At 40.7% G+C, this 13,282-nt stretch overlaps 1 protein-coding gene across 1 annotated transcript in view; it reads left to right on the forward strand.

Annotated features, from left to right (window-relative positions):
- The window catches only part of LOC133643350 (plexin-A2-like), a 302,471-nt gene extending 298,881 nt beyond the window's left edge, over positions 1-3,590 (forward strand). The window contains exon 32 of the mRNA XM_062037842.1: positions 2,098-3,590. Within this exon, the coding sequence (XP_061893826.1) occupies positions 2,098-2,193 (96 nt within the window). The 3' untranslated portion in view covers positions 2,194-3,590. The remainder of the gene's footprint in view (positions 1-2,097) is intronic.
- The last annotated feature ends 9,692 nt before the right edge of the window (positions 3,591-13,282 follow it).

A 13,282-nucleotide genomic window follows, 5' to 3' on the forward strand; every position in this document is an offset into this window, starting at 1 on the left:
TGCAGGTTAAGGGTGAAAATGTGTAGAGGGTTGGCTGGAGAGCCTCCTACCAGCCCAGACAGAACAGGTGGTGGGGTTCCTGGCTGGAATCTCCCAAGAACGATCTTTGGAATAGATGCTTTTTTTCCTTAGATCGCCATCATAAAGAGAAGCCTGGCCTGTGTAAGAACCAGGACCATCCTTATAAACCAATGTGTACACAAATCAAATATCTTCATTAAATAACACTAATTGCATTATAAAGTATTAGAACATGTTGTAGTTTTTTCCTCAATATTGTACAATATAAATCAACATACATGTCAGAATCACAATATACAATAAAGTGCTAAAATAACCATTAGCAGCATAAATATGACCTATACAATTCGGTCAGTGCACTAAACGTGCTTATTATCAAACACATTCAAAAGTACATGCAATACACAATAGTTATCATTGGTTCAAGTCATAGACCTTGTATATGGACGATTGAGAAATATGCCACAAAGACTGTTGCAATGAAACAATGGAAGAAAGACTAATATATTTTCATAAACATGGACTCACCAACTCCGCTTCTACAGTCACACACAGCTTAATGACAACAAATCCGTCGCTGGTATTCGGCTCTATAAAGTTAACAAATAGGCATTTAGTTTAGAATCCCGTCAGCACAATATTTCGGGTGAAAACGAGAATAAAAACCTACCTCGAGCAGAAATACAATTTGTCTCCCCTCACGTCCTGTCTACTGGCCACTTCCTGCTACCGGCTTACAAGCACAGCTGATTGGACCGTGGCGGTCACGTGACTAGGGAGAACAGCACGCTCTCCCTAGTCACGTGACAACAGCCTAAAAGTCTCCGCAAAAGTAAATATTTGACACCTGCGTTACACCAGCATTCCGTGTGTTGTGCCTCGGTGTGCATTGTTTACACAACGTGTGGTACGCTACTTATGTCCGTCTGTGCAGTGCGCTACTTAATATGTTCGTGTGAGAACTCGTTCGGCACACCACCGAACCAAACCCCCCGTACTGAAAAGTTCAATACAAATACACATACCGTTACACCCTTAATATATATATATATACATATATACACACACACGTACATACATACATATACACATATCTATATACATATACGTATATAAAGCCTATACATATGAGTACATAGTATTATGATAATATAAAAGATATATAATTGGATATAAAGAGTATGTGAAAGTCCAAATCCTACCAAGTTTACTTCCGTGATGATCTTAAAGTTTTGTAATAAAAACAGAAATATCGGGCAGTTCAAATGTGCCAAACATGGATAAGTGTGGAGAGAGTGTTTAGCATTTTTCCCCACCATCCCTTGTAGTGGATTTAAATGGTGGTAATTTAGATGTTTGTTTTGTTTATGCTGATTGGGACTTTTTTTTTTAAATAATATCCACAAAGTTCAATGAGCAGGTTGTGTTGTGTGTCACCATGTGTGTTGACTTTTCTTTTGTGCTGGTTAATTTTTTATTTCCTGCACCATGACTAGGGAATGTTGTTTGGGTTGGGTCATATAGGTAACTGCTGTGCTGTGAAGCCTTGCAAGTTCAATTAATGGTTTAGCAGGCGACAAGTAAGCTAGCTAGATGGTAAGCTAGCAGGCTTGTTTTGGTGCTTTTGATCGTCTCCCCGTCCTGCAACTCAGTGCGGCGTTTATACAAAAGGAACAGCGAGTACATATTCTTATTAAATTCATTTTAAAGAAGTGATATTTTGACGCAAAAATTAATGTTTAAAAATGTGGTGCAATTGGTGCAACTGGTCATTGTCTTCACCCGAATGAGCTGGGTCCCAGGGTTGGCGCTAGGATGCCTCCCACAGCTGGACTGGCTGGACACCAGAGTGGCTGCAAGCATGTGTGCCCTCTGATAAGAGTTGGCAAACATTCGCGGTGCAGCGTACTACAAAATAAAAGCTCAAAACTCGAGTGGCACAAGAGACAACATTAAAGACACGACTCATGAATAATGTCAAACTGGAATATACCACTGGCTAAAGAATGCTCATCTCTCGGTTTCGGTTTGTGTGCTTGCTAACCGTGTGTGTGTGTGTGTGTGTGTGTGTGTTAGATCACGGAGGCGCTGGAGCAGGACGAACAGGCCCAGAAGCAAAAACTGGCATATAAAGTGGAGCAGATCATCTCAGCCATGTCTGCCGAGAGCTGAGACGCACGCGCCGACATACATGCACGCACACACACACGCACACACACACACATATTCTTGTTTTTGTTGCCTTCTTGAGACCTCCGAAAAATGCCTACCTCTTTAGGACCACCCTTTCTACATATATAAAGATTTGTATTTACAACATTAATAATATATACATACTATGCAAATATAAAAAAGTTTGTTGTGAAAAATGATATGGAATTTCACAAGAAAAAGGTCACAAGAAAAAGGTAGAATTTTGGTAGTATCATAAAAAATGTCATAATTTTACTCAGCGCAAGTCAAAATTTTACAAGATATACTACACAAACTGAACGTTTGTGTAGTATTATGATAAAAGTTGGAATTTTACTCAATCACAGTCGCAATTTTACAAGAAAAGCTTAAAATGTTGGCAATTTTATGAAAATAGTCGTAACTTTACTCGATAAAAGTCACAATTTTATAAGAGCAACAACAAAATTGGCAATATTGTGATAAAAGTCAGAATTTTACTCAAAAAACTTCACTATTTTACAAGAGCAACAACAAAATTGGCAATATTGTGATAAAAGTCAGAATTTTATATGACAAATGTCGCCATTTTGCATTAAAAAGTAATAATTTTACATAAAAAAGTAATAATTTTGCAAGAAAATATTGCAATATTACAGAAACGGAAAGAATATGAGAATTTGTTCCCAATTTTATAAGAAAAAAGTCGACCCACTGTGAGAAAAATACTGCTTTTAGTTCATTTTTATTTTTTGCATTTTTTGTCTGTAATTGTTTTTGAATCTTTATTATTTACTTCAAGATATTACAGTATTTCTCTTTATACATATTTATTTTTTAAATTTTGGCCAAAGGGGGTGCATTTCAATTTCTTACACACACTTGTTATTACATATGTTGGCCAGAGGGGGAGCACTTCAAATTTTTACACATACTTGTTATTTCATATGTTGACCAGAGGGGGAGCACTTTTAAAACCGACACACAGTGAATTTGAAAAATCCCTCCTTTTTGGGACCACCCTAATTTTGATAGATTTCACCACCAGACTCTGCAGCATCGCGTGGATATCGGGGACGGTACCTCTGGATTGGCAGACCGGGGTGGTGGTTCCTCTCTTTAAGAAGGGGAACCGGAGGGTGTGTTCTAACTATCGTGGGATCACACTCCTCAGCCTTCCCGGTAAGGTCTATTCAGGTGTACTGGAGAGGAGGTTAGGCCGGATAGTCGAACCTCGGATTCAGGAGGAACAGTGTGGTTTTTGTCCTGGTCGTGGAACTGTGGACCAGCTCTATACTCTCGGCAGAGTCCTTGAGTGTGCATGGGAGTTTGCCCAACCAGTCTACATGTGCTTTGTGGACTTGGAGAAGGCATTTGACCGTGTCCCTCGGGAAGTCCTGTGGGGAGTGCTCAGAGAGTATGGGGTATCGGACTGTCTGATTGTGGCGGTCCGCTCCCTGTATGATCAGTGTCAGAGCTTGGTCCGCATTGCCGGCAGTAAGTCGGACACGTTTCCAGTGAGGGTTGGACTCCGCCAAGGCTGCCCTTTGTCACCCATTCTGTTCAAAACTTTTATGGACAGAATATCTAGGCGCAGTCAAGGCGTTGAGGGGATCTGGTTTGGTGGCTGCAGGATTAGGTCTCTGCTTTTTGCAGATGATGTGGTCCTGATGGCTTCATCTGGCCAGGATCTTCAGCTCTCACTGGATCGGTTCGCAGCCGAGTTTGAAGCGACTGGGATGAGAATCAGCACCTCCAAGTCTGAGTCCATGGTTCTCGCCCGGAAAAGGGTGGAGTGCCATCTCCGGGTTGGGGAGGAGACCCTGCCCCAAGTGGAGGAGTTCAAGTACCTCGAAGTCTTGTTCACGAGTGAGGGAAGAGTGGATCGTGAGATCGACAGGCGGATCGGTGCGGCGTCTTCAGTAATGCGGACGCTGTATCGATCCGTTGCGGTGAAGAAGGAGCTGAGCCGGAAGGCAAAGCTCTCAAATTACTGGTCGATCTACGTTCCCATCCTCACCTATGGTCATGAGCTTTGGGTTATGACCGAAAGGACAAGATCTCGGGTACCAGCGGCCCAAATGAGTTTCCTCCGCCGGGTGGCGGGGCTCTCCCTTAGAGATAGGGTGAGAAGCTCTGCCATCCGGGAGGAGCTCAAAGTAAAGCCGCTGCTCCTCCACATCGAGAGGAGCCAGATGAGGTGGTTCAGGCATCTGGTCAGGATGCCACCCGAACGCCTCCCTCGGGAGGTGTTTCGGGCACGTCCGACCGGTAGGAGGCCACGGGGAAGACCCAGGACACGTTGGGAAGACTATGTCTCCCAGCTGGCCTGGGAACGCCTCGGGATCCCCCGGGAGGGGCTGGGGAAAGGGAAGTCTGGCTTCCCTGCTTAGGCTGCTGCCCCCGCGACCCGACCTCGGATAAGCGGAAGAAGATGGATGGATGGATGGATGGATCCCCACCAGGGGTGCAAATGAGATCTCTATTTTTTGTTTTTTGTCATGTGCTTAAGGCAGACGACAAACGAGTCACGGACCACAGATGGCCCCTGTGCCGCACTTTGGGCAACCCAGCTGTAGAAGCTAACTGTTAATGGCCACTATAGTCTTAGTACGGTAGTGTATTTGTTCATCCTATGGTCACACATGAGGCGCGGGTTGTCTTACGTCACCACCGGAAGTCGTAAAATCAGCTGTTCACCTGGCGTTTTTTTCGGGGGATGATTAGGGAAGTCCTTCTTTAGCTGCCGTCTTGTTGTATCATCAATCAATCAATGTTTATTTATATAGCCCTAAATCACAAGTGTCTCAAAGGGCTGCACAAGCCACAACGACATCCTCGGTTCAGATCCCACATCAGGGCAAGGAAAAACTCAACCCAATGGGAAAATGAGAAACCTTGGAAAGGACCGCAGATGTGGGGATCCCCCCCTAGGGCGACCGGTGCAATGGACGTCGAGTGGATCTCGCATAATATTGTGAGAGTCCAGTCCATAGTCGATCCAACATAATAGTAAGAGTCCAGTCCATAGTGGATCTAACATAATAGTGAAAGTCCAGTCCATAGTGGGGCCAGCAGGAAACCGTCCCGAGCAGAGACGGGTCAGCAGCGCAGAGATGTCACCAACCGATGCACAGGCTAGCGTTCCACCCCAGGTCCCGACTTTGGACAGCCAGCACTTCATCCGTGGCCACCGAACCTGTGCCCCCCCTCCACAAGGGAGAGGGGTGCAGAGCAGAAAATAAAATAAACGGCAGATCAACTGGTCTAAAAAGGGGGTCTATTTAAAGGCTAGAGTATAAAAATTAGTTTTAAGATGGGACTTAAATACTTCTACTGAGGTAGCATCTCTAACTGTTACTGGGAGGGCATTCCAGAGTACTGGAGCTTGAATAGAAAACGCTCTATAGCCCGCAGACTTTTTTTGCACGTATTGCTGCCTTTGCACAGGTCAATGTTTACTTTTGTGTGCATATTAAATAAACAAAAAAAATCCTGACTTTGGAGCAATGTTCACAGACTTTAGTATTTGGCTCTCTGTTAGATGCAATGGTTTTCCGTATTGGGACCATGATTTCGGTTTTAACTTGTTCACCGGTCCTCAAATGGAAGGTACTTTTTCTTGTTGATGTCTCAAGAAGGGTAGAAATACAAGATCACACACATACACACATACAGATAGACGATTCCAACATATGCCTGTGTGAGGAGGAGGAGGAGCAAGGTGCACAGGCACCATGTTTATGCCTACACACAAACACGGAGGCTAATATATGCAGAGACGCTGCACACGTGATGGACCTAGTACAAACGACGACAACACGCACATGATCATGTGCGCACACAAGGACAACACGCACACAGCAGACCCACCCAAAGCATGATGTTTGTATGCAATGTCAGTGCTTGGCAACTAAAAGTGCACCACCCCAGGTAGAACTGTCCAGCAAATGTGATCCAGGGCTAAACATGGCAACTCAACTCAAAGAAAGCTGCCCATGTAGTGTCCGCATAATAATAATAGCTATTCTATGTCTAAGACAAAGGTACTGGCTGGACATAACACAAACATTTAAAGGGAAACTGCACTTTTTTTGGAATGTTGCCTATGGTTCACAATTATTATGAGAGACAAGACTAAACGTTTTTTGGGGGGTTTTTTTGCATTGTAAAATGTAAAAGTTGGCTCGTTCTTGGTGGCTAGCAATGCAGCTAATGTTAGCAATCAATTCTACCTCTAAATCACTTTAAAAATGCATTCAAAAGGCATCAACAATACTTCATTTACGTTCTGTAACCTGTATAATAACCAAGCTGAAGCGACATTGTTATTGTAAGAGTGAACACTGAGGAACTACTTTTTCTAGCGTAGTAACACATCGACGTGCTGTAAGGTATTAGCCGTAAAAGCTAGCTATGGCGAGAGATAAGCTAGCTTGTATTTTAGCACGAAACATGTTTGCGTTTGTAATGCACAACACAATGTGATACATGAACAATGGGAAACATGAACAATCATATTACAGTATCTGTAAAGTATTATTTCATGTTTTGTTTGTACACAGCTAGCCAGACAGTGTATGTGTTGTAGTTGTAATAACACACATGACATGTTGCGTGTATCATCGTCAATATAAAGTGTGACTCACTCGATGGACAGTTGTCCGTCTGGTCTGGCTGGGTCCGTTTTTCAGTTTTTTCCCGGTTTATTTGGGTAAGCACTCCATTTATGTTGAAATAGCATGGCTTCAAATTCCACATTTTACAGCTTCGAGTCACTTTCACCTCACTCTATCAGCTTCCGTCTACTCCGACGTCTTACCCTTCTTTTGTGCTCTTCTAGAAGCAGTAGTTCATCCTCCGTATATTCGGCTTCAAAAAGATAAAGTTGTGAATCCTCATTCGTACAAAAATAGTCGTTTTCCTTGTTTGTTTCCAAGTCTGCCATGATTAGAAACACACACTCCCGTTTATTTCCGTGAGTAGGAAATTTGTTGCCAGAAGTCGGAACTGCGCAACATTTGTTGCCAGAAGTCGGAACTGCGCTGCTATGGAAACGGAAATTACGAGGAAATTAGTCCCGGCAATGATTAAAATGACCAAAATAGGGTAAATATTGAACATATTGTTATGAAGGTGTCTGTTACTACATTAAATATATACTTGCAGTGTGTATATTGTACATATTACATATTGTTATGAAGGTGTTTGTTACTACATTATATATATACTTGCAGGGTGTATATTGTACATATTACATATTGTTATGAAGGTGTCTGTTACTACATTATATATATACTTGCAGTGTGTATATTTTACATATTACATATTGTTATGAAGGTGTTTGTTACTACATTATATACAGGTATATACTTGCAGGGTGTATATTGTACATATTACATATTGTTATGAAGGTGTCTGTTACTACATTATATATATACTTGCAGTGTGTATATTGTGCATAATACATATTGTTATGAAGGTGTCTGTTACTACATTATATATATATACTTGCAGTGTGTATATTGTACATATTACATATTGTTATGAAGGTGTCTGTGACTACATTATATATATACTTGCAGTGTGTATATTGTATGTACCACATATTGTTATGAAGGTGTCTGTTACTACATTATACATATACTTGCAGGGTGTATATTGTACATATTACATATTGTTATGAAGGTGTCTGTTACTACATTATATAGATACTTGCAGTGTGTATATTGTACATATTACATATTGTTATGAAGGTGTCTGTTACTACATTAAATATATACTTGCAGTGTGTATATTGTACATATTACATATTGTTATGAAGGTGTCTGTCGCTGCATTACATATATACTTGCAGTGTGTATATTGTACATATTACATATTGTTATGAAGGTGTCCGTTGCTACATTACATATATACTTGCAGTGTGTATATTGTACATATTACATATTGTTATGAAGGTGTCTGTTACTACATTAAATATATACTTGCAGTGTATATTGTACATATTGTTATGAAGGTGTCTGTTACTACATTACATATATACTTGCAGTGTGTATATTGTACATATTACATATTGTTATGAAGGTGTCTGTCACTACATTACATATATACTTGCAGTGTGTATATTGTACATATTACATATTGTTATGAAGGTGTCTGTTACTACATTAAATATATACTTGCAGTGTATGTTGTACATATTACATATTGTTATGAGGGTGTCTGTTGCTACATTACATATATACTTGCAGTGTGTATATTGTACATATTACATATTGTTATGAAGGTGTCTGTTACTACATTATATATACTTGCAGTGTGTATATTGTACATATTACATATTGTTATGAAGGTGTCTGTTACTACATTATATATATATACTTGCAATGTGTATATTGTACATATTACATATTGTTATGAAAGTGTCTGTTACTACATTATTTATATACTGTATATAAAAAGTTGATGGAGGGTTTTTAAGTGGTTTTAGAGACTTTGAAGGCTACAACGATGACTTCCTTTAAGCCGCATCGTTCAAGTGTGTATCATCTTTAAAGCCCCTCCCCCCCGAAAAAAGACGTGTGTTCTTGTCTCTCATACTGAAATTCCCCCCCAAAAAAGTGCAGTTCCCCTTTAAGCGTTTAGCACGTAGCATGTCCATGCTAAACTGTTGTGTGTTTGATCCAATGTGCTAACTGAGGATGCTCTCAACACGTTTCATGTTTGCTCCGGTTGTTGCCCGGCCAAACAAACGGGTCCGTAAAAACAGCCGCGGGTGCAAAGAAGGAAGCGGTGCACCGTGGTACCCCAACTTAGGAGCTCTTAACTCAAAACACTTGAGTGAACGGCGCCATTTTAACACGTGGCGTGCTTTTTAAAAAGAAATACTAACTTTTAGACAGGAAATATTACAATAAAATGTAGTACAGTACAGACTACAGTAGTTTTATGGAGTATTGTAATAATAATGTACTTTGGAGAGTAGACTTCTACGATCTCCGTCAAACACGCTATCAGCAGCTTTCCCATATTTTCATGGATAAATGCTCCCAACTGCTTCACGCTCTGTCGTGTTTTTGATGATTTATTTCTTTAATTCTGTGAATATCATCCACTTCTTCTCAGCACTGCCAAAACAAAGCTATGTCGATCTCTCGCCATGAGTTAAAAAATAGCGAGTGAGAGCGGACATTTGAGGCGGAACATACGGGGTTCGGTTGCTACGGCAACTAACTCCGTTCGTAGCTTAAAGCTTCGCGATTAGCCGAGAGACAGCTGAAAACACTCTTTAAGTTGAGGTACCACTGTTTGTATGTATTTTGAATTCGATTTTTTTGTCAGTGTGATTAACCAAGACCGGACACACCTTGTATCGTTTTCTGTTTTGGTCCAGACAGGAGAAGCAAAGTGTGAACAGCAGCCTTAGTCTTCTTCATCATCCTTCCCTTTGGTCTTGTTGGCTCTGAAGTACAACATTGTACACAGCAGTGATTCTCTAACTGTGGTACATCTAGTGCTACGCCAAAGAATCACTGAATGAAATACTTTAAACACAGTGTGACTGTTCAAACTGCGTAATGTCACAGTGGCCAAAAATATACCGTAAACTCCGGACTATAAGCCGCTCCTCTTTTTCAAGGTTTTTTTGTGTTTTTTCTTCGCTGACGGCCTTAATGTGAATGGTTTTCAAAAAACAAACAAAAGCAAAGACACTGAAAAGGTGTGTTATTGTTTGTGCCACGGCGCCATCTTTTAGGCCAGTTCGCTCACTGCAGGTCTTTTCGTTTAGCGCTTTCAACCGCAAGTTTCTACTTCTAGCCATCCATAGCGTTACTACTTGTGTGGATCCTTCATTCATCACTCCAAGCGAGGATTGTAAGTTTTACAATATAACTAAAACAACTTTTACTTACTAAAACGTCCCATGTGTGATGTCTTGTTTGCGTGTTTTTGTGCATATTTGTACGTGCTATCGCAATGTAATGACGCTAGCGTCGTTAGCATTAGCTAATATGCTAACACGTTAAGTAGTGTCTGTTAGTATTATTAACTTACGTCGACATTCTTTTTGTTTTGTTTCAGTTTCACAAATTCCTCAGTAGATTCACCAAAATATCACAGTGGAGTTATTGAGTCCATTTAGCTGATTGTTGAGCTAGCTTGCGCAGCTAGTGGGTCCATGACCATGACTTTTGTTTTGTCTTAGAATCCGTTCGACTGAAATGCGAAACAAACGGGTCCGTAATACAGCCGTGTGTGCAGAGAAGGAAGTGATGCTCTTATGTTTAGCGTTTTCAACCGCAAGTTTCGTCTTCTAGCCGTCCATAGCGTTACTACTCGTATGGATTCTTCATTCATCCCACGAAGGAACGTTTGTAAGTTTTACAATATAACTAAAACAATTCTTACTTACTAAACCGTTCCATGTGTGATGTTTGTAGGATTGTTTTCGTGCATATTTTTACGTGCTATAGTCATGTAATGACACTAGCGTCGTTAGCATTTGCTAATATGCTAACACATTTAGTAGTGTCCGTGTTAGTATTATTAACTTACGTCAACATTCTTTTTGTATTCTTTCAGTTTCACAAATTCCTCAGTAAATTCACTAAAACGTCACCGTGGAGTTATTGAGTCTGTTTAGCTGATTAGAGAGTTAGCTTGCGCAGCTAGTGGGTCCATGACCATGACTTCTGTTTTGTCTCATTGTCGGTTCGACTGAAATGCGAAACAAACGTGTCCGTAACGCAGCCGTGTGTGCAGAGAAGGAAGTGGTGCTCTTCTGTTTAGCGTTTTCAACCACAAGTTTCGTCTTCTAGCCATCCATAGCGTGTTTACTCGTATGGATCCTTCATTCATCACTCCAAGCGACGTTTGTAAGTTTTACAATATAACTAAAACAATTCTTACTTACTAAACTGTCCCATGTGTGACGTCTGTAGGCATGTATTTGTACGTGCTATCGTAATGTAATGACGCTAGCGTCGTTAGCATTAGCTAATATGCTAACATGTTTACAAGTGTCTGTGTTGGTATTATTAACTTACGATGTGTTTCAGTTTCACAAATTCCTCAGTAAATTCACCAAATTGTCACCGTGGAGTTATGAAGTCTGTTTAGCTGATTGGAGAGCTAACTTGCGCAGCTAGTGGGTCCATGTTTTGTTTGGTCAGCCGTTTTACTGCCCGTTTGGAAAAATTACAAAATCTTACTGCACAAATAACTCACTTCACAACGTATATATCTGCGGCTTATAGTCCGATGCGGCTTATATATGGAAAATATATTTGTCTTCCTTAAAGATTTAGTAGGTGTGGCTTATATACTGGAAATATGGTAACCTCTGCCTTGATTTTAATGAACACTTGGGCCTACTGCGTTACTGTACTCTAATGTTGGCGTTTTCTGAGGTGCTACTTCTTGGGAAAAAAAAGATCTATAGAGCGCCAATTCTGCCATTCCAAGAATGAAAGATGCCAAAATCCTAACCGTGGGTTTGATAAGTCACCTCCCGTGCACGACGAGAACACCTGCTGCTCCCGTGAAGTCATCTGGATAGATTAGCTCCGTGGCCGCTGGACGAGGATGTTTGGGAACTTCTAGTCCGGGAGACGTCTGCAGTGCAGCGAACTCCCGCTGGACCTGGAAAGCATTCGCATCATTAGCGGGTGTCCGTGTAAATTAGACGCGCCTCACCGCCATCTTTAATTGTGTCATTGTTGTATTAGTGCCGGACTGCTGGTGGTCTCTCTGCTGCTGTATTTAGAAGATTGCCATATCACACCTCCAGGGGAGTGTTTCTACGTGTTTCTGTGACAAAGACGGCGTTTACACTGCAGGCCAAAGAGGCCCAAATCGGACTTTTTTAAAATTTATTTAATTGTTTTCCAACCGACTGTTTATTTACACTGCATGTAAAATGTGTTGTTTATCAGACTCCAGCGTAAACGCATGCGCAGTTCGATCAAGTGAAAACAAAAGGAAGTTGATAGGGAGGAAGTCGCTACTACTACAAAATAAAACAAAAGTCGCCACACCTTAAAAATAAGTGTTTTTTTTACATGAAAAAAATGAAAGTAATGTAATGTATGAATGGATGTATATAGTGTAATATATTTGGGAGGGTTGTAATTGTTTTATGGCTGTTAAGTAGAGGCTCTATGTTAGCTTTATTTTTCAACTCGCAAATGCGCTACGGCGTTAAATCCGTTTTTTTTATTTTTTTATTTTATTACTCTACTTTAAAAAATTTTGTTTTTTTGTTGTTGTTTTGTTTTGTTTAATGAATCAGTCCAACAAAATAATACACATTAATACAATAGTATTCCAATTCCAAAACCAAACCCAGCATGTGGAGGTTGCCCTCTAGTGAGTTCTTCGGATCACCACACACTTGCACGAAAGCCCGGTATTCAGGGTTCAACAATGTCTTTTATTGTGAGCGCACACACGACAGTCTCTGCGCCGTGACTTTTCAGTCTTTTTGGCGTGTCGACTTTCTGGCCTTCTCTCTCTCTCGCAATGACCAGCGTCTGTGTCCGCTCACCAGCACCAACTCCACACACGTGTCTCGGCCCGGCTGCTGCTAATAAGGGTGACAGGTGATTAGATAACTAGCCCCAGCTGGGCAATCCACTCACCTGCCGCTGGCTTCGAGGCCGGTCCTTACACTGCGGCCCGCAGACCACGCCCCCCTCCACACAGCAACATTCAGAATAGCAATCAACAGAGCAATTGAGAGGACACACAAACATGACACAAAACAATCCAAAAGAAGTCAAACAAAAATGAATAATATCAACAACAGTATTAATATTAATAAGAATTCCAACATAGTAGTGATTACAAAACCTCCATTGACATTATCATCACCACCATTTATAAAAAATAAATAAAAACATTTAAAAAAAGAACTTGCATCGCATCTCATAAGCTTGACAAGACATGATTGTGTCCAATATTTTCCACAAAGATCAAATAAGTCCTATTTTAGGTTAATTTAATAGTTAAATTCAGGTCTTTCAACACTCACTATTTCTTCTGAGTAAAAAAAAATATATTCATATATTACATATAGTCTATTATT

Source organism: Entelurus aequoreus, linkage group LG26, assembly GCF_033978785.1.
Source record: "Entelurus aequoreus isolate RoL-2023_Sb linkage group LG26, RoL_Eaeq_v1.1, whole genome shotgun sequence".
Lineage (NCBI taxonomy): Eukaryota > Metazoa > Chordata > Actinopteri > Syngnathiformes > Syngnathidae > Entelurus > Entelurus aequoreus.